The following is a 23688-nucleotide window of genomic DNA, read 5'->3' on the forward strand; positions in this document are numbered from 1 at the left end:
TTCGATGGGATTTGTATAATTTAGTTTTCCTGGATGAAGTTTCGTTCGATAACAAGGACATGCTACGCAGGAAGGGGTATGGAGTTGTCGGCCAAAAACTTATCTATCGTGGAGAGTTTTCAAGAAAGCCTAGGGTTTCACTTCTATGTTTTCTAGGATTGGGTGGAATGCTGGATAGTTTTTGGACGGAAGGAACGTTTAACAGGATAAAATTTTTTGACTGCTGCCGTAAGTTTGCACTGAAAAACAACCTTGTTCAAAACTATCCAGGGTTCCACTCAATCTGGATTCTAGACGGAGCACGGATCCATTGTGATCCCCACATAATCCGTTACCTAAGGTCAATTTGTGTCATACCCATCTTCTTACTTGCTTACTGTCCATTTTTTAATCCTATAGAGGTTGTATTTGGATTAATTAAGAAACATCTCAAGAGATACCATAAAGAAAACGCGTCGATACTAGAGGAAGTTTGTGATTCCATGAATTATTTCAAAGTGTATCCCTGTCGCAATCTGTTCGAAAACTGTGGGTATATGGCTGGGGGCGTCTTTCTCCCAGAAAAGGGTTTAAGTCAGGATCCAAAATACATGGATTTCAATGTACACCCCAGATAACTTTTTTGTATGAATTGAAAACACAATAAATCAGCTTTTATGAAACGTTTATTCAAACATAACTGTTGATAAAAGAAAATTGAAGAAGAAACAAACTTATTACGCACGTATCACAAAATGTCTTTCTCTACATATTGCTTCTACACATGGTCAATATCCTCGCAGTCCATTACTTGATCAGCCAAAGAGTGACTTAAAGTAGTTTCTTCCGGGCGAGTGGCAGATTCCATGGCACTGAACAGTTCCGACTCGGTATTTCCTCTGATAGTCATCCCGGATAAAAACGTATCATTCAGTGAATGGAATAAACCATTAATGTACAATATAACGTATTGGATACAATACAGCGTATTGTAATTGAATGTCGAAGCAACATTATTCTTGTTTGGATATACAATTCAAAAACAATATAATATATTGTAACAGAACACTGTATTGTTTTTAATTGGTTTTATACCTTACAATTTTGGTCAAATTCCTATTTTCGCGTGAAACAACTCTTGCTTTTTTCTATGTAGCTTTGCTGAAAGAAGTAAACAAAACAAGTTCAGAAAGCAAGAAATGTTGGGTGAAAAATATTCAAAACGTAAAAATAAGTAGTTTTTTAGAAGTCACTTGACATTAGCTGTAACGACGAATGCAACCATGATAAATATCTTTACTTCTATAAAGTAAAAATTATTTTGCTACTTTTGGCACGAATATCCGGTAAGTTGGGGGACAATCCATACAAATTACAAATTCTACACTTTTCACCATTAATTGAAATACAGTTCGTTGAATTGTTTTTGTATTATACAACAATACACAAATTGCTAATCAAGACAATACATGAACAATATATCGTATTGTATTTTTAAAATGTATGTATGAGAAAATATCTATATTTGTATTGTTACGATACTTAACCACCCATACATTATATTACAAAAATCTCTTAAACCATACAGTGAACTGTTCAAAACAATATATTGTACTGTAATTGTATTGTCATTTCACAATATACTGTATTGTATTTCCAATATATTGAATGATACTGTTCCAATACGTTATATTGTTTTTGTATTGTATTTTTTATCCGGGATGGCTTCCAGTTTTCGCATCACCCCTTGGAAAATTGAGATTCCAAGAGACACTTCGGTCTTCAAGTCATCCAGTTCACGGCACCAGGCCAAATTAGATGTCTGAGCTACAACCATTCCCCGGTGAACAGACTGTAAACGAGCTGCTTCGGATACAGCGGACCATCGAAAATACTTCGAAAGCTCGATAGGAGGAGATTCGGCTTTTTTCAAAGCCTCTTGCTTATGTGCTGGAGATGAATTGATAGAATTGGCCCATAGTAGCCATGAACTCTGATGACCTTCGAGGTGGCAATGATTCCTACGTAGTTCATCAGCCAACGCAGCATCATCTCTGGTAGAATGGGCTCCTGCTCGATCTGGATTGGCAGGGGCCAATAATTTTTTGGATATTTGCTGATATTGGCCCGCTGTTTCGACGCTAGTTGAGAATGCGTATACAAACACTTTTACACATTTGTTTCGCCAGTTCCTCAACAGTCGGGGTGTTAGAACACTTGTTGTATAAAGTTTCCTCTTTACCTCGTCCTGCAGTTGTACAAACTCCTGGATATCCTCGATGGTTGGTTCGATCTTCTCTGCCCAACTAGGAACGTCGTTTTCAAAAGTGACTTTTCGATTCACCAAGTCTTTAGATTGCGCCCAGATTGATTCGATAACTTCATCAACTGAGTTACCATTCACAAACGCTCTTCCTTTCTCTTTCGGACGTTGTTGACTACGGTAGAGTCGCCGACAAAATATTCCAGTGAATGAAAATACAAATTCGCCGAGAGACTTTTCTTCACCGTTTCCTGAAGATACTTCAGATACAACGTCCTCTTCTCTATCGTCAGTCATCGGTCGCAATCCTAGCTCGCCATCAAAACTAAATACTCTCGTATCGATTCCCGTATTCACACCGGCCAGTGGATCTGGATCGTTTTCCTCTTCATCGTCCAGATATTCTTCGTATTCATATAGTCTGCAATATTCGATAGTTGAATCAAATGTTATAAAACAGAGTATATAAATAAACTCACTCTTCCATTCCGAAATATTTACTGCTTTACAAAGATTCCAAGATAAATACTGTTTTACTGCGAACAAAACTATCAACAAACAACATCCAAATTTGTGAGTGACGTGTGTATAAACATATGCACGCTAATTGTATTTCACGCGACTTAAAATAATACTTACCCAGCCCGGAAAAAAAAATGAAAGTTGTTAGTTTAACTCTAAAAATGTGTTTCTTTCTGTGATTTGCAAATAAACAAAACAAGAAAATATTCCTACAACTTTAAAAAACACGTTCTATAATATTTTTGGCAGTTTAGATACAGTTATTTTTTTCCCTCTTCTACTCAAAATGACTAAGTTTTTATAACGTGTTTGTCGCGTGTGGTAAGGTTGCTTTCCGACGAGTGCCCTGTTTTCTGAGTTTCAGTCGAATACACAATAATTTCAGATAAAACAAACACATTTTTTATGTACAAACGGTTGATGCAAGTGCGGAATAGTCCTATCTTTCCAAATAGCATGCGAATTGAGTTGGTCTTTCGATTTAAACTGGGAAATGTGCAGGCAAATGGCCCAGGGGGTCCAAAATATATAGAGGTCCAAAATATATTGATTACCCTATTCGGTAAAAGTTGAAAATGTGTACTGAATAATAGTAAACTTCAACAAAAATAGCTGATAAGTCGGTAAACTTCACATTTTACAGGCGAGAACCGTAAAATAAATTACCGAACTGAGAAATGAAAATTGAGTGTGTTGGCAATGATTTATTTTTATTCGTGAAATTATGAATTTTGGTTTTATTTTTGAACATTCCTTTCCTTGTCCATTTTTTCTTGAAGCCTCTTTTGATTATTGATTTTTGACAATAATAAAAACTTAAGTTTTTACGATACTTATGAAAATATTTTTTTTTATCCGTATAACTAACGGAAAAATAGGTTTGCAATTATTTTTATACCTCCAGGCTCTTTTTCTGTGATCGGTTGATGGTAGAAAAATACAAAATGTATGATTTTTTGTATTACACGTTAAATGAACCCCAGGCATTTGTATTTTTTATTTTATTTCATTTTATTGATGTACAAGGGGGTCAGGGGCCAAGTCTCCAGCATAAGTTTAAAAACTCACACCTTCCATAATACACCGGGGATTTTGGAGTATGGGAAGTAGGCAACGCAACATCTTTGACCAGAAGGTTCTTTAAGTTTTGCTTCTACTCTTGACTTCCAATACACGTATGAATGATGCAAGGCCAAAAGAACATGAATCAGGCATACATATAGCGGTAGTGAAGTGTTTTGCCTAAGGATATGGAAAAGGAGGGATTGTGTGTGGTTTTTTGAAAATAGCTCTGTGGAACAAGTTTGTTATTAGTTAAAAATTAAGTTGATCTTATTCACCTTGCAATCAGTAATAAGAATATTTACAGAAACATAATACTTATCTTTTCTCGGCCAATACGCTGCCATGTCTTTCCTCTCGGATGATTTTTTCCTCGTTGTAATGGCGCGTTAGATATGAAAACAAGGATAAAGAGAAAAGAAATGTTAGTGATTGTTACATGCTTTATTGCTGTATTGACCTACAATGAAATCATACAAAATTCGCTCTTTGGATTCCCATGATAACAATCCCCATGCAGCTTCCGAGAAACTCCATGACAATGATCACTGTACGCCATGTGCGGCATTCAGGACATCTCAACACTACTAAGCATAGCATAAGCATACATGACCGTACAATTCGTAGTTGCTACTCCGTGATTGACCAGAACAATCGAAGTTGCACAGGGAATTAATGAATGGGGCTTGGGATTAGCTTACCATTCTTCAATGTGCACAAATCGAGAGCTCAAATTTAAAAGTCAATAACGGCGCCGGCCACGTCCTTACGGTCATCGGGGAAGGGAAGGAATGTTAGTGTGACTACCGTTGTTACTAGAGACCGAGATCACCTCTGCATCTCCACGGTTGTCATGGAGAGGATATTGGGTTAGTGGGATAAGGTAAAGATCTGGGAGTCACCAATGTTTGGTGATGCGAGCCATGATATAATCACGCCTAACCGGATTCGCGAAATAATTCGATAATCGCATTAAACGCCGAACAAGTGTTCGTCACTCGCCCACGCAAGAGCAAGCGACGCGATCAATAGATCAAACACTACTAGCGATCCGCGGCGCTTTTTCATTTCTCTGAGCGAACGACGCGCGACAAGTTTGATCCTGCCCCCATCGCCCGCCCCCGCAGGAGCAAGCGTCAAGGTCGAAGGATCAAACACTACTAACGAACCGATCACTTTTTCACCGCTTCACTACCGACGCGCGACATGTTTGATCCTGCCCTCATCACCCGCTCCCGCAGGAGTAAGCGTCAAGGTGGAAGGATCAAACACTACTCTATTCAAAAGATGTTTTTATTAATGACGAAAACTGAAAATTACATGTATATATTTTAAATTATATGAAACAGGAATAATGCCGACACTTGTAGTGACGAACTATACATAGTTTGTTTGAAAAATAACTTATGAGTATTACTGTGCATTTTGTCTCGATATGGTACAAGTTTTAAAAAATACGTCAACATTCACAATGTCGAACAATTCAAAAGATAATTTTTAATAATGTATAAAAGAGGCAAATATATTTATGTATATTGAAATTGTATAAGAAAAAAACATAATGCCGACACTTATAGTGACGAACCATACAAAGTTTGTTTTAAAATTACTTAAAAGTTACGCTTTCAAGAAAATATATGTTATCACAAGAATGAAACGAACTCACCAGTTGGTAATCCATCCTCGACTGAACACAAAACTGATACTGACAGCAAAACTTCTTGGCGTCCCGAAAACAAACCGTCTTGCTTGTGCCTTCCAAATACCTACCCAGCAAGACGCTCCAAAACAGAGAAAAAAAAAATCTTAGGAGCCGAAAACACGCGCGAAACCGTGAGCCAAATCTATCGGACGACGCAAAACCGAACTGTCCTGCTTGGGCTTCACGAAGCACTACCCAGCAAGACGCTTGAAAACAGGAAAAAAAAAAAATCTCCGGCGACGAAAACATGCGCGAAACCGTGAGCCAAATTTATCGGACGACGCAAAACCGAACCGTCCTGCTTGGGCTTCACGAAGCACTACCCAGCAGGACGCTTGGAAACAGGAAAAAAAAAAAATTTCGGCGACGAAAACATGCGCGAAACCGTGAGCCAAATCTATCGGACGACGCAAAACCGAACTGTCCTGCTTGGGCTTCACGAAGCACTACCCAGCAAGACGCTTGAAAACAGGAAAAAAAAATCTCCGGCGACGAAAACATGCGCGAAACCGTGAGTCAAATTTATCGGACGACGCAAAACCGAACTGTCCTGCTTGGGCTTCACGAAGCACTACCCAGCAAGACGCTTGAAAACAGGAAAAAAAAATCTCCGGCGACGAAAACATGCGCGAAACCGTGAGTCAAATTTATCGGACGACGCAAAACCGAACTGGCCTGCTTGGGCTTCACGAAGCACTCTTTCAGGACATCTCAACACTACTGATGACAAACAACAATAAATGAATCCAAAAGAGCAAAAACCTTAATGTTACAATGTAGGACAATCCAGCTTTATTGCATGTGGGAAGTTTTAAGTGATATTCTCACAACGGCCATTCAGAATGGTTCGACGGATGTAGATAAAAGATCATTATGATTAAATTAACGCGACGACATGTTAGTAAGCTCAAAACGATTATTGTAGTTGCAACTTTTAATTTAAATAGTTAAGGTAAGGGTCGGTTATTGTATATAACTTTATAGATAAGCAGAAGTATAGCACGAACGCGAAGTAATGACCTTCCACTCCATCTTCAAGTGCTCCCCACAAGCACAATACTTCATTCTGGCACTTTAGAACGTCCATGTTGTAACTTGCTCACACAAGAAATCTGCCTCGACCGAGTTGGCAGAACGCGCCCGCATCCCTTTCTGAACCAAAGGACAGGGTAGTTATCAGATCAATCTAATAGTCAACTTATTGTTTCAGTAGTAAAATTATGATTATGACCTTCCTTAGCCGAGTGGTTAGAGTCTGCGGCTACAAAGCAATGCTATGCTGAAGGTGTCTGGGTTCGATTCCCGGTCGATCCAGGATCTTTTCGTAATTCCTTGACTTCCCTTGGCATAGAGTATCATCGTACCTGCCACACGATATACGAATGCGAAAATGGCAACTTTGGCAAAGAAGGCCAAAAATTTAGCCTTTATGTAACACCGTTTATGTGGAATATGATGAAATAATGTGTTCTTCAAATTATGTCAAATGGGCGTTATGCCAAACGGCATTTTGCCTCAAGGGGTAGAGCCGTTTTACCTACTTATTGCTTTGGATACGTTTGTAGAAAGTGAAGGTTTTCACGATTCAGTTTTACAAAATGTTCGTTCGCTCTATTTCCTGAAAGAGTATCATTAGCTGAAGCGGTTTAAAGCCTTAAACTATCCTAAAGGTAAATCGTTAATAGAGAACACGCATCATATTCGAGAGTAAAGCAAACTTAATTCAAGCTAGATTTACAATTTTCAATTCAATATTGGTTCAGCAAACGACTGATAGTTGAATTGTGAATTAGCGAAGGGACCAGACGGCAGGAATACTTATTTACAAAAAGAAAAGAGAAGTTAGGGGCAATGAGATGTAAGTATCGTAATCAATAAATAACCGTTTCCACTTCTTGGACTCTGGGATTGATCACTCGTCCTCTTCGCTAAACTCGAAATCGTCCTGCAGAGTTGGCGGCGGCGGAGGAGCGGACGGAACCGGCTGTCTGCTTCGACTGCGACTGGCGCGTTTCGTAACCGGCGCCCTCGAAGACACATTGGTCGGTGTGCTGGTGCTCATGGTCAGATTTCTCCCATTTCGAAGCGAGGACCTGTTCTGGGCAAACTTCCTGTAGTTGGTTGGGCCTCGCGATGGAGTTACGCGTGCTCGGGAATGTTCCTCCTCTTCGTCGTCGTCGGAATTGTCCTCCAGGATGAGCGGGGAATCGCCTTGTCCGTTTTGGCCACTTTCGTCCTCTTCTTCGTCATCGCTGATGTCCATATGGGCGTTGGACGTTTCGTACTCGAGGATTTCGTCATCCATCAGATGAGAAGAACCTTCCATGAAGGAAGCGAACCGGGACGGATCTCGCAGCTTCAGCACCGTACTCCACTGTTTGCAATCCGGGCTGCTACAGTAGGCCCTCAGCTCTTCCAGGGCTTTGGTAGTTTCCCGCACTCCCTGCTCGTAGTACTCTTCGTTGGTCAGGAATCTTCGCTTCGGAGGGAATCGTCGTCGGTAGAAGGATCGGATCCGCAACAGAACGCTTCTCGGGAAGTAGTAAAATAGCAGCATGGCAATGCACAGTCCGGTGGTAGCTTCCCGATAGGCAGACGAGAAAAAGACCGCTCCCAGGGCGGCCAACTGCAAGCTCCACTTGATGAGATCCTTGCTGCGCTGATTCTTCGGAGGTCCCATCCGGTAGCAAATCACGAAGCTGATGAAACCCGTCGTCAGAATGTACCAGAAGACGTACACCTGGTAAGTCACGAAGATTAGCCTCAGGTTGTCCATCAGCATCTGGGCAAAGTAGATTCCCAGCGTCCACCCGCCCAACATCACTCCGTACATCATCGGCTTCCGGGGGAACAGTTTACTGGCCATGTAAACCACCACCAGGAAGCTGGCAAACACCCCCAGGAACACTCCGCATATGTAATAGAACAGGGCATTGTTGCTCAACTTGGCCGACGAGAGGAACACAAAAACCCCCACGGCCAGCCAGATCACCCGCCAGAAGTCGATCCGGATCAGATTCAAACGGACCGTGTATTCCTCCCCGGACACCACTCCGATGCAGCTCTGGTTAAACGGGTCCATTTTGATTACCCGCTTCCGGCTGTTGGACAGCAAGTTGAACGAGAACAAGCTCTGCTCCGTCTCGTGATGGGCCCGAACTTCCTCCGGGGTTCCGCCCTCATATTGGCTGAAATCGTCGTGATCGCACTCGAAGTTCAGGAACACTGTTTGGAACGCGTGCACCAGTTGCTTCTCCCGGCCCCGGTAGCAGTAGGTGCGCAAGCCCGGCCGATAGATCCGCGAGGGGTCCGGTTTGTACGTGATGACGCCATCCGGCTCCAGGTAGTTGACTGCAAGATTAGAAGTCTATCATTCAAACGTTCCAATTCCTAAACAAATTGACTTACCCGATGCTCCCGAACATAGTTCCACTACAATCAATACAACCGCAGTAATTTTCAGTATCAATTTCGCCGTATTTTGCGACATTTTCCCGGGATTTGTTATGAAACTGGATGCATCTGATCGAAACGAACCGCAACCGATTTGATGCAGGCACAAACGTAAACAAACGGTTTTTAAAATTTCTGCACTTTGAGGTTAGGTTGACAGCTGACGAGTGACAGTGCTATCAGCATTGCTGGAAAATTTCGGAAGGCGAGAAACTTGTTACGTAATTCCCACCTTTCACTAGCAAGCGTGGTAATTTGGATAAAATTTAAGAAATTGACCAAAATTTGCACACGCAAAAAATTGTGCGGTAAAGACCAGGGTTGGGAAAAAATCTGAAATTCATTCTACAGTAGCCGAACAAAGCCAATCGCAGTCAGCAAAGCCAGTGAAACTCACGCCTATCGCTGCTGTAGGCAAAGAGCCTTGAAAATTGCAAAACACCCGTTGCTAAGGGCAACCCAAAATTACTGTAGAAAAATGTTCTATTTCCCGTTGCATTTCCCGCATTTAGAGCCTTCAATGGCACTCACGATTTAGAAAACTCATGCACCCAACATAGGCTACTTGATGAGATTCACGTTTTTGAACTACTGTCAGAAAAATAGAGATAGAAAACTATAGAGGACGAATGTCGCTGCTGTTCCCTTTGTTCTCGCTCAGAAACATGTCGGGTACATAAGTGTCAAACTGCATACTTTTTCGCGTTGACATTTATAGCCCCGCCTGTCACTGACGCGGTAGTTTTATAATTTACAGATTCAATTATTGGCAAATTAGCAAATTGAAATTGATTCCGATCGACCTCCAGTCGGTCAATAACCTAGGAAACAGAAAACAAACCCGACCCAACATATGGGCAACGATAGAAGTGCATTGACATCAAACCTGACTCTGGAGAAAGATAGAAAGACAGAGGCAGGAAAAGGTTCCATCTCAAAATTTTCCGAACTAGCTATTTGACACCGCCAGTCTTAGACAAAAGCAGCACCCGCGCGAAGAAAAGAATAATCAAAAAATAACCAAAAACGAATGCACGTTAGCTTATCTGTACGCACCCTGAAAGTAGTACTGCAGCTCGGACGGATGCACCGATCAATGCGCATGGGAATAGTATTGACGAGGCGGGCGGATAAGCGCAAGAGAAAAAGACACAAATAGAAAGGTCGTAAATTGCGACGATAATTACCTTTTTTCAAGAAGGCGAAGATGTCTCCCTTTAGGTGGTAAGTCAACTTACCAGAAAGAAGTTGAGCAATGTGGAAAAATCCACCATTCTCGCTTTGCTTAGGTTCTACGGAACCGGCAGCGATAACCAAAAGGCCCCTAGGGACGATCGCCGACAAGATAATAAAAATCCTAAAACAAATCCAAGGGAATGAAAATGCGCAGCCGTCTCATAGCGAGGGAGGTCTGATAGCGCTAGGATTGGTGCACCTCGAAGTTGATTATTTTGAGCTGGCATGCATTTGTCGCGTATGGACTGGATTAGGTCCCGGGTTTGGAAAAGTAATAAAAATCGACTGTACTTGCGCGTGTGAGGTAGCATGGGAGGGAAAATAGAATAATTTAGTTTGATAAGTAAGAATTCTGGCATCTCTTTTTCACTTTAGAGTTAAGTTTGGGTAGCCAGACCCAAGGCCTCTATATAAGCGGAATGAAGCTAGAAAAATACAGGATTGTCTTTTGAACACTCGATGCGACCAGTCGATTAATTTGAAAGAAATCTTCTCTCCTCTTCTTTTCCTTTCTTAAAGTTTGAATTCTATAAGGTTCTGAAGACGGACCATAGGCCGCTCCCCTAATCATAGCGGTACTAGGCCCTTCCCAACCTTATTTGAAGGCAGAACTTAATCTTTAACGTGTTGGAATTCTCCTAGCTTATGCCAGGTGATATGCCAATACTGCAAAGACAAAGGGAAATAATTGACCACCTGAATCAAGTCTCAACCCTGAATCAATCTTCTGAAGACGGAACATAGGCCGCTCCCCTAATCATAGCGGTACTAGGCCCTTCCCAAGTTTGATTCAAGTGAGAGATCACAACATCAGCTAGACACGTCTGGTTGATGATAGATTCACTACACAATTTCACATCGACACTGTCGCACCGAAGAGTTCAAACCTTCGCGGAACGTAACATCGGGTTACGGATTAACTCGGTGTGCTTCGGGTCGGAAGCTTAGGCTTCAGTGCGCGACAATTTGGTGGCTCCAGAGAGGAGCAAAGTTCTCAAGTGCAAGTGTGGTGAGTACCAACAATACAGGTGAGTCAAGGGTTAGCGACACCCTAAAGTTCGCAAATTATTGCATGCTTAAAGTGAAGTGGAGAAAAAAAGTGAATTGGAAAGCAATTTTCTTTTAATATCACAAAGAAAGAAAAAAAAAAAATAAAAGAAATAAATTCTCTCGGGATATACCTTAATTTTTCCTTCAATGTCGGGCGACGCGTTGCTCAAACAAATAAAGGACGTCGCGGAGGAGTTTAACGAAAGGGACCGACAGTACCAAAAAAATTCAAAATTCACAAAGCCATAAGCGTTGGATGAAAACTCCCATCGCGCACGGCCAAATAACTGAATCTAGGCACTACAAGCTAACATTGTGGCCTGGTACAAACAAACAAAAAGAGGTGCTGCAAACTGTATCCAAATTTAGATACGAACAGCCAAAACGTTTAGCTGCTAAATATCAAGCAGCATTAGCAAAGATTTAAACAATCTTAAACTAAAATAAATTATCGGTTCCCTTTAAACACCAATATCCGAGATAATAAGAACAAAATAAATACATCGACATTCAACAAGTCGACAGAATAAAAGACTCCGGTCTTCACTTCTCGGGAGGAATAAAGACTCCGGTCTACTTCAAGGGGAAGAATAAAAAAAAAAGAATAACCGAGGGTCAAAAGAGCCTTACGGAACAAATTAAATTCGGGGTCAAAAGAGCCTTACGAATAACCGAGGGTCAAAAGAGCCTTACGGAACAAATTAAATTCGGGGTCAAAAGAGCCTTACGAATAATCGAGGGTCAAAAGAGCCTTACGGAACAAATCAAATTCGGGGTCAAAAGAGCCTTACGAATAACCGAGGGTCAAAAGAGCCTTACGGAACAAATTAAATTCGGGGTCAAAAGAGCCTTACGAATAACCGAGGGTCAAAAGAGCCTTACGGAACAAATTAAATTCGGGGTCAAAAGAGCCTCACGAATAACCGAGGGTCAAAAGAGCCTTACGGAACAAATTAAATTCGGGGTCAAAAGAGCCTTACGAATAACCGAAGGCCAAAGTTCGCCTTACGGAGACAAAGCTTAAAAGCTAACAAATAACAAGAAAAAAAAAATAAAATAAAAGGGTGACCACCACAAGAAAACTCAAGTCGCAGTCATGATACGAAATAAGAAATTCGTCGTCAATGACAATGGGCATTGCCGATTGTGCACCAGCCCAGATGGAGATGACAGCATGGTCGCATGTGATCAATGTGACCACTGGTTCCATCAACAATGTACTGGTTTAAAAAATCTACCAACACCTACTGAGAGATGGTTATGTATTCAATGCAGTGAATACGAAGACGTCATGACTGCCATGACAAGCAAAATGAATCAAATGAAAATGGAACTAGATGAGAGAGCCAAGGCCCATAGAAGGTCTGAGGTTCATTCTAGTTCCTTGGAGCTCGAACTTGAAAAATATAAGGAAGAGCTCCTCAAGGCTAAGAAGGAGGAAGATTCTAAGCAAGATGTGCTTAAAGGGCTTGCAGATGTGCTACAACGCTCAAAATCAAGATCGGATGAATCCTTAGATGACAATAGAGTCTCAGAAGGAAAAGTACTATCAGTACTGATGAGAAGGCAACTCCAATCGTTGCCAACCTTCTCTGGCATTGCCAGAGAATGGCCAATTTATAAGCGACGCTTCCTAGAAACAACTGAATCGGGGGAATACTCTGATTCAGAGAATCTAATTCGCTTGCAGCAATCCCTAAGCGGAGCTGCAGCAAGAAGTGTACAAGCTTTAATGCTTGATCCTTCTAACGTCCAACAGATCTTGGACAGACTAGAACGCCAATTTGGGCAGTTCCAAAAGATATATAAAGAACTGAGGGATGACATCGATCGTGTCAAGCTTAGTGGTTTACATACCATAATTGACATGTCCGATGCCCTTGAGAATTTGGTTTCTCATTTGGAAGCAATGAAAAAACCAGAATATCTTAGAGATCCACGAATGACGGAAGATATCGTCACAAAACTTCCGTATGAAATGCAAATTAAGTGGTTGGAAACAACTAGTTCCAACAATTCCGGGGTGAGGACGCTAAGAGATTTGCTCAACTTCATAAAACCACGAGCAGACGTCCTAAGGGAAATGGGTCGTGCTCTCCCGGAAAGACGAAATCGCGTAAATCTGCACCAAGAAGCAGTAAAGCGATGCTTCGTATGCGATAGAGGGCATCAAATAAAATATTGCTCTAAATTTAGAGGAATGGCTGCTTTAGAAAGATTAAGATTAGTACATGCTAACGGAAGATGCCAAATATGTCTACGGAAGCATGAAGACAGGTGCCGTAACTATGCAAGTTGCGGAATTAATGGATGCAGCGGGAAGCATCACCCTATGTTGCATCTAAAAGGATCGCCTGGATACTACAGCAGACAATCAAAAAATTCTGATTCAGCAAAGAAAAAAAACCAGACCGAAATTGCTCAAACAAATTTACATTATCAGGTTCCGTCACAGGTATTTTATCAAATCATTCCTGTGACTATTAGAAACGGACCGTATCAGATAAAAACCTATGCATTTTTGGATCCCGGATCTTCCTTGACGTTGATTGACAACTATATTGCTGACCAACTTAAGTTGGAAGGAATACCGGCTCCACTTAAAATAAAATGGACTCAAAACTTCTCAAAGGAAGAAACACACAGTACCAGAGTTCAATTTGAACTTCAGGGTACAAGTGGGGAGAAATTTTGTGTAAGGGACGTAAGGACAGTAGACAATCTACAATTACCCGTCCAAACATTAGATTACCAAGAAATGAGTAGAGATTATCATCATTTGTGACGGCTACCTATTAAAAGCTTCAAAAGAGCTCAGCCGAAACTACTCATTGGCTTGAACCAAAGCCACTTGTTGTTGCCGATCGATAGAAAATACGACGGCCCAAATAAGCCAATTGCTATTGAGACGCCACTGGGATGGCTGATCTTCGGGAATATCAGTGGAGATATCCATGAAGATCATATAATGATAATCCAAGAAGAAGGAGAAGACGAAGAAAATTTGCGTAAAATGATGCAAAATTATTTTTCAGTCGAAGATTTTGGGGTAAAGGTACCAGAAGTCCTACCAGAATCTAAGGAAATAACGCGTGCTAAGGAAATTATAGACAAAACCCTTAAGTACGATGGTAATCGATATGAAATAGGCTTGCTCTGGAGGGAAGATAATACAGTACTTCCCGAGAGCTACACGCAGGCATTTAAGCGTCTGATGAATGAAGAAACTCGGTTCAAGAATAAGGAAGATGTAAAGGTGTGGATGAATGCCACTATTAAAGAATACTTGGACAAGGGATACATTCGTAAACTATCACAGGAGGAACTAGAAGCGTGGGAAAAAGAAATATACTATTTGCCACACTTCATTGTGTACAATAAAAATAAGGTTCCTCCTAAGCCTCGTCTGGTATTTGACGCAGCGGCCAAAAATAAAGGAGTTTCTTTGAATTCGGTTTTACTAGCCGGGCCAGATGCTACAACATCATCCTTTGGAGTAACCACTCGGTTCAGAGAAGGAAAATATGCTACGGCTGGGGACATTAAGGAAATGTTTTGTCAAATTAAAATAAACACCGAAGATCAAAAGAAACAATGCTTCTTATTCAGGGATTTCGATATGACCCGAAAACCTGACGTATATACCATGCAGGTAATGACATTCGGGGCAACATGCTCACCTGCATGTGCGCAGATTGTCAAGAACCATAACGCCGAGCAGTTTAAAGAAATGAAGCCTAAAGCAGCCAAGGCGATTAAAACACAACATTACGTGGATGATTATATTGATAGTTTCAATACGGTAGAAGAAGCTATAGGAACAATAAAAGATGTAACAGAAATCCATCAACAGGCAGGTTTTTACATTAGGAATTTTGTTTCCAATGATAAGAACATCCTAGCCGCACTGCCTCAAGAAAGAGTGCAGCAAAATCCACTAAAACAATTAGAGGATAAAGATACGTTAAATGAAAAGGTCCTAGGAGTATATTGGAACACGGCTTCAGACAGCATAGGTTTCGAACTGCGTTTCAATAGATTACCCGAAGCCGTAACCAAAGGCGTAAGGCCACCAACTATGAGAGAGGTATTATCATTCGTAATGAGTATTTACGACCCAATGGGATTAATATCTCACCTTACCATTCATGGAAAAATATTAATGCAAAAATTGCATACCGAAATGACAGATTGGGATGAGGAATTATCCTCTCAATCTCAACAACAATGGAACCAATGGCTTACGAATATAGCTCAAGCTAAGGATATAAGAATACCTCGGTGGATATTATGTAATCAAGCAAAAACGTTTGAACTACATGTATTCGTAGATGCATCTGAGTATGCATTTGCTACAACCATATATACCAGAGGCGTAGGAGCGTACGGACAAACCGTGAGCGTAAAACTGGTAACAGCAAAGGCTAAAGTAGCTCCCGTACGAAAATTATCTATCCCACGCTTAGAATTGCAGGCAGCGGTTCTAGGTGCTAGATTAGCACAAACAATCCAAGAAGAATTACGCATAGTTCCAAGCAGAACTACTTACTGGTCAGATTCACAAACAGTCCTATCATGGATTCACTCCGACCATAGAAAATATAAGCAATTCGTGGCTCATCGTGTGGGCGAAATACTAGATGTAACAAAAATAGACCAGTGGCGTTATGTACCCACTGGGCAAAACCCAGCTGATGAAGGAACAAAGGAAGTAAAGGGGAAATCAAAATGGTTAACAGGACCATCCTTTCTGTGGAATGAAGAAAAGGAATGGCCCAAATCAAAATTTAACTCGAACACTCTAGAAGAAATAAAGGATGTAATGTTGGTACATGACTATGATCATAAGTCATTCGATTATATAAACGAATGGCGCTACTCCAATTGGAATAAATTGGTAAAAAATATCACACATATAAAGAAATTTACCGATTGGATAAAGAACAAGCAAAGTTTTGATCGAATCATTGCCTATCACGATAGAATGATGGCCGAATACGCAATAATACGAAAGGCTCAATGGGAATCATATAAAAGTGAGATGAACGATCTCACGAAAAATTGTGATCTGACGATTTCAAGTAATATTGCTACCTTGATACCAATGTTAGATGAGTATGGAGTAATGAGAGCGAGAAGTCGATTGCAAAACGCAATTGCTATACCGCGCTCGGCTCGAATGCCTATAATATTACCCAATAAACACTACATATCAAAATTGATAGTGAAAAATTACCATGAACGATATCTTCATCAAGGAGATAATGTCGTACTTGGAGCAATTCGTCAAAAATATTGGGTAATAAAGGCAAGGGCATTGCTGAAGAAGATTAAAAGAAAATGCCAATATTGCAAAAACAAACGAGCTGCACCAGTAGCACCGCAAATGGCACCTCTGCCTCCATGTCGTACGGCAATGTATGCGTATCCATTTACACATACTGGGGTCGATTATTTTGGACCAATAGAAGTCCAAGTAAAACGTTCCATAGAAAAACGATGGGGCGTGATATTTACATGCATGTCCACTAGGGCAACCCATGTTGAATTAGCCGAAAGACTGGATACTGATGCTTTCCTCGTATGTCTGAAGAATTTCCAGAATCGTAGAGGAAAGGTTCAGCATCTTTACAGTGACAACGGTACGAACTTCATTGGGGCCGAAAAAGAAATGAAGGCCGCCATAAATGAAATAGACAAGAAGTTCGGCGGGAGCATTGCAGCGGCAATGGAAATAAATTGGACGTTTAATCCACCCGCAGCTCCACATTTTGGAGGGGCCTGGGAAAGATTAATCCAATCAATAAAGAAATGCTTAAAAGCAATGCCAGAGTGTACTCAGATGCGTAAGCCTACTATAGAAGAATTAAGATCTGCTCTCATCCAAGCAGAATTCATATTAAATTCTAGGCCGTTGACGCACATTTCATTAGACAACGAGGACGAGGAACCTCTAACCCCTTTTCATTTTCTGATAGGAAGGGCCGGCGAATATGCGCCTCCCTATTCTATTCCCACCGGATGTCTGACTAAAAAACAATATGAGAGAATAAACCTATACTCTCAACATTTTTGGGAAAGGTGGCAAAAGGAGTATTTGCCAACCTTGTTGAAACGGAACAAGTGGACGAAGAAAGTTGAGCCACTAAAGGAAGGAGACGTTGTATTAATAACTGATAAGGAAACACATCCTGGAAAGTGGCTCAAAGGAAGAATAGTTGAGGTAAGACGGGCAGCCGATGGACAAGTTCGATCCGCCCAAGTCAAAACTATTCAGGGAATTTATTCTAGACCAGCTACAAAGATAGCGGTCTTAGACGTCATGAGAAAAAAAGACGATAGGAAGGAAGAACCCAAAGCTTCCATTAATCATGTGAAGGAAATATCTACCAAGGAACATGGCCAAATTAACAAGCCAAAGCCTAAGCTACAACCTCCAAAAACGAACGACAAAACTCAACTTCCAATACAAGCCAAGAGGATCAAACATCCTAAAATAAAAGACATATGCATCGTGAATCATCATCGCGAAGTACATGCCCACCAGGAGATGGAATTGCCGACTTCTTCGAAGGCAACTAGGAAAAGAAAGCTTACAGAATTAGAATGGGCTAAAAATTTACAACAAAATAAAATACTTAATCCAGAAAAGATAACGAAAACCACGGAACCGGAACCTTCCCAAGGAAGCGCGAAATCAAACTTCGATTCCTGGGGAAAGCGGCGTAAACTTGATGTTGACAAGATAAAAGAAATGCGCGACCGTTGGAATGACAAAGCAAGTGAGGAAAGGAGCAGCCAGCGATTACAGAAAAGCGAATCTCAAACAAGGAAAATTAGATTTTCATCAGGAGGAGCCCTTAAGGCATTAATGATGTTATTTTGCATAGGGACCGTTTTCGCATCGGAGCCCTCAGGATTAATCGCCTATGACTGCGCCAATCCTGATATAAACATGACCAGTTATTCATTATTAGATGTAGATTCTTGCATACCCACCGTCAAAAATCTCACTACCACTGAAGTACCTATTCAAGTGCTTCAGAGAAGCGCAAAAAGTAGCGCCATGGTATATCAGTGCAAGGTTATAATCAAACGCATTGTTAAGCATTGTGGAATACACTCTCATACATCTGATTATGAGAGAAGGTACGCCTATATAGTGAGGGAATTTACACCTGAAGAATGTAGACGAATACATTTACTTGGGACCATCCCACTAACGGTGAATGCTGGACTTAGCGAACTGAAACGAAATCATACAACTAGAGGTGAAACTCTAGTAGTTGGAAGTGTTTGGTCGAGTCACTGTAGCGGTGGAGTATATAAAACTCCTGAATATACATGGCTAGATGCTTTAGTATATTTTGAATACGAAGTTTCATTGTACAATTATGTAGCTACAGTAGACCATGAAAATGATCAAATACTTTTACGACATGGAATAATATGTCCATACTCGCATGGAAAATGTTTGGATTCCGAAGATGGGTATTCAACTTGGGAAGTAAGTCTTGATCGGCGGTGTGAGGACACCGAATTTGAGGTCATTTACGAAGGTACAGTAAACAAGACGACAAATGAGGATGGTGAAAAGAAGAGTAACCAGGCAGTATATACAGCCATTTCAGATTCGCACCTATTTTCAATTCGAACAAAACAAGCAACTCAGATTTGTGGTTACAAAGGACATGCTACTGATCACCCCAGAATATTTATTTTGGAGTCATCATCGTTTAAATCACCCTTTAGTCGCAGACCAGCAAGTGTAAGAAATCATGATTTATTCACGTATTTTAATTCTAAAATAACGTTAGTAGAAAATTATATTGGGAAAAGATTGGATGATGTATACAGGACCGTAATGACGGAAATGTGTAAATTAGATAAAGCTTTGTTAGAGACGAAATTAACATTAGCAAGAATAAATCCCATGGAATTCGTTACGAGTATAATGCGTCGTTCCGGATTTTCGGCAGTTGTGGCAGGCGAAGTTCTTCACGTATTACAGTGTAAACCTGTATACGTACAACCTTTTGCATCAGAACGATGCTATCAGGAGCTTCCAGTAAAATACGGAAATGACACAATGTTTTTAACTCCTGTTACCAGAACGTTGCAGATGAGGGGAACAGAAATAGAATGCACTCCACTTCTTCCCGCTAAATTTCAATTTGGGGGAAGATGGTATACCTTCGATGGTAAAATAAGAGAAACGATTCCTCCTCAGAAGCTTGCAACAGAAATTGTCACTAAATGGCGCTACACACCATTACCAAATTTAATGGAAAGTGGCATTTATGATCAGGAAAGCATCCAAAAGATGCGTACCATGATTTACGATCAAGGAGATCGTCGGATAGCATCTAATGTGGTTCATAAGATGCTGACTGGACAAAGCCCAAATCGACAAGGGTTCCATTTCGAAGCCTTAGTCTCGGAAAAGATAATTGATAACGTTATCAATAAGTATTGGAATAAAATTATTTCATTGTCTACTGCGTTAGGGAACTTTACATCGACAATGATTGGATTATATTTACTCGGTAGATGCATCAAATTCTTAATTGATACAATCATGCATGGTCGTATACTCTACGACATTTATGGGTTTGGATGGCAACTCATTGCCTCATTTTGGGATTCTATGACGTCATTTTTATCTCACCGAAATACTTTGAGGAATATTAACAGGAAGAAGCATGAGGTGGCGGGCACCGAGCTGGAGGAGATCCGTGTGACGCTGCTACCCGAGAGTCAACAGACGTCCCAACCTGAAATCCGAAAACCAACCAAACTGAAGAAATCAATTGTCAACCCGAAACAAGGCAACCCAACAACAAGCCAAGATGACAAGACCGAAGATAAACCCTAAGATGAAGGATCATTCCGATCCTACTGAAGTTATAATCCGAAAAGACGACTAGGGGTCAAACCGACCCTTAGAACAGAAGAAATCAATCAAACCAGGGGCTCAAGCTATTACTATCGCAGCCTCATTAGTTACCTATCAACACGGCTGAGGGCTAACCAGTTTTGCCGAAATATCACTACCCAAAGATAACACCAACTCAGCGACAAGTCACAATCAACACGGCTGAGGGCCAACCAACCTCGCCAAATATCAATACTGAGGACCAGCCGGTCTCAGATCTACAAGTAAAGGGCACCCCAGTCTTAACAATTGCTGAAAGATAGCAATCTACACCTGAGGGCTAACCCGGCCAAGATCAATCACTACAAGCGGCAACAGACAACAAATCAACATGGAGAGTCAACCGAAGTAGGAATAAGAAGTGACAAACAATTAAAACATTATAAAAATAAACACATATATACTATTAATGAATTTATACAATTATTACAATTATTATAAACATTTATATGCAGCAATGCAACATATTACCCATACAAAACATATATACAATTTATAAAAATTATATGAAGAATCAAAAATCATGCAATCATGCAATTAAAAAAAAAAAAAACTTATACATGTCAAGTACATTAAGATATTCATTATTGAACATTTTATACAAACATTATATGGGTAAATACGGAGATGGACCAATTAAAAAAGAAGAAGAAAAGAACACAAGTACAAATTGATATCAATGCAAAATAAGAGGAAGTAGTAATTAAAACATACAGAGAGGAACGAACACAAATAAACAAACAAACAAAAGGCACGATTAAAGAAAATGTAAATGGATTCTTGAAAATTATGCAACTACTTAGACTAGGTAAAGGATTCTACGATTCTTTACGGCTGAGGGAATGTCACTGACGCGGTAGTTTTATAATTTACAGATTCAATTATTGGCAAATTAGCAAATTGAAATTGATTCCGATCGACCTCCAGTCGGTCAATAACCTAGGAAACAGAAAACAAACCCGACCCAACATATGGGCAACGATAGAAGTGCATTGACATCAAACCTGACTCTGGAGAAAGATAGAAAGACAGAGGCAGGAAAAGGTTCCATCTCAAAATTTTCCGAACTAGCTATTTGACACCGCCAGTCTTAGACAAAAGCAGCACCCGCGCGAAGAAAAGAATAATCAAAAAAATAACCAAAAACGAATGCACGTTAGCTTATCTGTACGCACCCTGAAAGTAGTACTGCAGCTCGGACGGATGCACCGATCAATGCGCATGGGAATAGTATTGACGAGGCGGGCGGATAAGCGCAAGAGAAAAAGACACAAATAGAAAGGTCGTAAATTGCGACGATAATTACCTTTTTTCAAGAAGGCGAAGATGTCTCCCTTTAGGTGGTAAGTCAACTTACCAGAAAGAAGTTGAGCAATGTGGAAAAATCCACCATTCTCGCTTTGCTTAGGTTCTACGGAACCGGCAGCGATAACCAAAAGGCCCCTAGGGACGATCGCCGACAAGATAATAAAAATCCTAAAACAAATCCAAGGGAATGAAAATGCGCAGCCGTCTCATAGCGAGGGAGGTCTGATAGCGCTAGGATTGGTGCACCTCGAAGTTGATTATTTTGAGCTGGCATGCATTTGTCGCGTATGGACTGGATTAGGTCCCGGGTTTGGAAAAGTAATAAAAATCGACTGTACTTGCGCGTGTGAGGTAGCATGGGAGGGAAAATAGAATAATTTAGTTTGATAAGTAAGAATTCTGGCATCTCTTTTTCACTTTAGAGTTAAGTTTGGGTAGCCAGACCCAAGGCCTCTATATAAGCGGAATGAAGCTAGAAAAATACAGGATTGTCTTTTGAACACTCGATGCGACCAGTCGATTAATTTGAAAGAAATCTTCTCTCCTCTTCTTTTCCTTTCTTAAAGTTTGAATTCTATAAGGTTCTGAAGACGGACCATAGGCCGCTCCCCTAATCATAGCGGTACTAGGCCCTTCCCAACCTTATTTGAAGGCAGAACTTAATCTTTAACGTGTTGGAATTCTCCTAGCTTATGCCAGGTGATATGCCAATACTGCAAAGACAAAGGGAAATAATTGACCACCTGAATCAAGTCTCAACCCTGAATCAATCTTCTGAAGACGGAACATAGGCCGCTCCCCTAATCATAGCGGTACTAGGCCCTTCCCAAGTTTGATTCAAGTGAGAGATCACAACATCAGCTAGACACGTCTGGTTGATGATAGATTCACTACACAATTTCACATCGACACTGTCGCACCGAAGAGTTCAAACCTTCGCGGAACGTAACATCGGGTTACGGATTAACTCGGTGTGCTTCGGGTCGGAAGCTTAGGCTTCAGTGCGCGACACCGCCTATCTCCGCCAGCAAAAGATGTTCCTGCAGCGACGCCAGCGACATTCTTCCTCTATAGTTTATTACCTCTATTGTCAGAAACTCTCATTACACAATGCTTTTCAGATATTAATATTACAAACTTGCAGATTTTTCCTAAAATTTTCTTCTATGAAGATTTAGTTCTTCTTCTTCTTTCTGGCGTTACGTCCCCACTGGGACAGAGCCTGCTTCTCAGCTTAGTGGAGAGCAATCATAATTGTTTTAGCGGTACAAAACATATGGAACAAAATTGTTCGTACCTTCTTGTATTCAAGTTGCAAGTGATTGAAATCGTGTTGACCGACCTACAACTCGGCGCATAATCGATCGGCGCGCAACTTATGTGGTGGTCTGCGGTTTTGAGAAAAGATTCGCAAAGTGGCCAACTAGTACCAGACCATGGCGCGTAACATTCGAAGTAAAGTAGAAGTGATCGAAATGCTAAAAATTCTCGAGAAGCTCAATATGAGCACTTCCACAGTTATCCACTGAGAGCTTACTATGCCAATGACCATTTGCATGTGTATATCACAGACAAACAGACGTAATACTTAGAACAAATCTCGATCAAAATCATAGCCACGAGGGCATGTACGCCCAATGCTAAAATCGGTTTGTTTGGCCGACAGGCCAACAGATGGCGGTAGTGTGTAAACGTCAAACGCGAACAAAAACGATGTGAGCGCTTCTGGTGGAATTAACCGTTAAAAAGGTGGTCGATGCACAATGATGAGAGTGTGATGTCTGTTTGTCTGTGTGTATATCATCGTGTGGCAGGTACGAAGATACTCTATGCCCTGGGAAGTCGAGAAAATTTTCAACCCGAAAAGATCCTCGACCGGTGGGATTCGAACCCACGATCCTCAGCTTGGTCATGCTGAATAGCTGCGCGTTTACCGCTACGGTTATCTGGGCCCCTTATTTAGTATATGTAGTAAAATATCATTAGAAATTCGTGCAAGAATTGTGCCAAAAACTTTTATTATTCACAACAGATATTACAATGAAATCCTTGAGAAACTGATTATCTGAAAATTTCAATAATGTTTTGCATTTTTTTCCAATCAATTAAAAATTCTTCTGAAAATTTCTGGACTCACTCAACAAAAAAGATATTCGTGACGAAATTTTAGGATGCACT

At 40.8% G+C, this 23688-nt stretch overlaps 3 protein-coding genes across 3 annotated transcripts in view; all 3 read right to left on the minus strand.

Annotated features, from left to right (window-relative positions):
* Positions 1-23688, minus strand: part of LOC5563768 (death-associated protein kinase related) — a 470683-nt gene that overhangs the window by 429346 nt on the left and 17649 nt on the right. The window lies entirely within an intron of this gene.
* Positions 1664-3139, minus strand: LOC110674871. The gene is made up of 2 exons (XM_021839427.1): positions 2722-3139; positions 1664-2663 (listed from the first exon to the last, which is right to left on the minus strand). Exons 1-2 carry the CDS (start codon positions 2727-2729, stop codon positions 1667-1669), a joined length of 1005 nt encoding a protein of 334 aa, XP_021695119.1. The 5' UTR covers positions 2730-3139; the 3' UTR covers positions 1664-1666.
* Positions 7113-9116, minus strand: LOC5579474 (nuclear envelope integral membrane protein 1). Its single transcript, XM_001647722.2, has 2 exons — positions 8937-9116; positions 7113-8879 (listed from the first exon to the last, which is right to left on the minus strand). The coding sequence occupies exons 1-2, from the start codon at positions 9016-9018 to the stop codon at positions 7441-7443; spliced, it is 1521 nt and encodes a 506-aa protein (XP_001647772.2). The 5' UTR covers positions 9019-9116; the 3' UTR covers positions 7113-7440.

Source organism: Aedes aegypti, chromosome 1 (genome assembly GCF_002204515.2).
Source record: "Aedes aegypti strain LVP_AGWG chromosome 1, AaegL5.0 Primary Assembly, whole genome shotgun sequence".
Taxonomy (NCBI): domain Eukaryota; kingdom Metazoa; phylum Arthropoda; class Insecta; order Diptera; family Culicidae; genus Aedes; species Aedes aegypti.

What these genes read in the sequence shown, in the direction of transcription:
- LOC5579474 (XM_001647722.2), bottom strand. Translation starts at nt 9,018, where the DNA reads ATGTCGCAAAATACGGCGAAATTGATACTGAAAATTACTGCGGTTGTA. An exon ending in ACTATGTTCGGGAGCATCGG is followed by an intron (nt 8,880 to 8,936) that starts GTAAGTCAATTT and finishes CTAATCTTGCAG; the next exon opens with TCAACTACCTGGAGCCGGAT.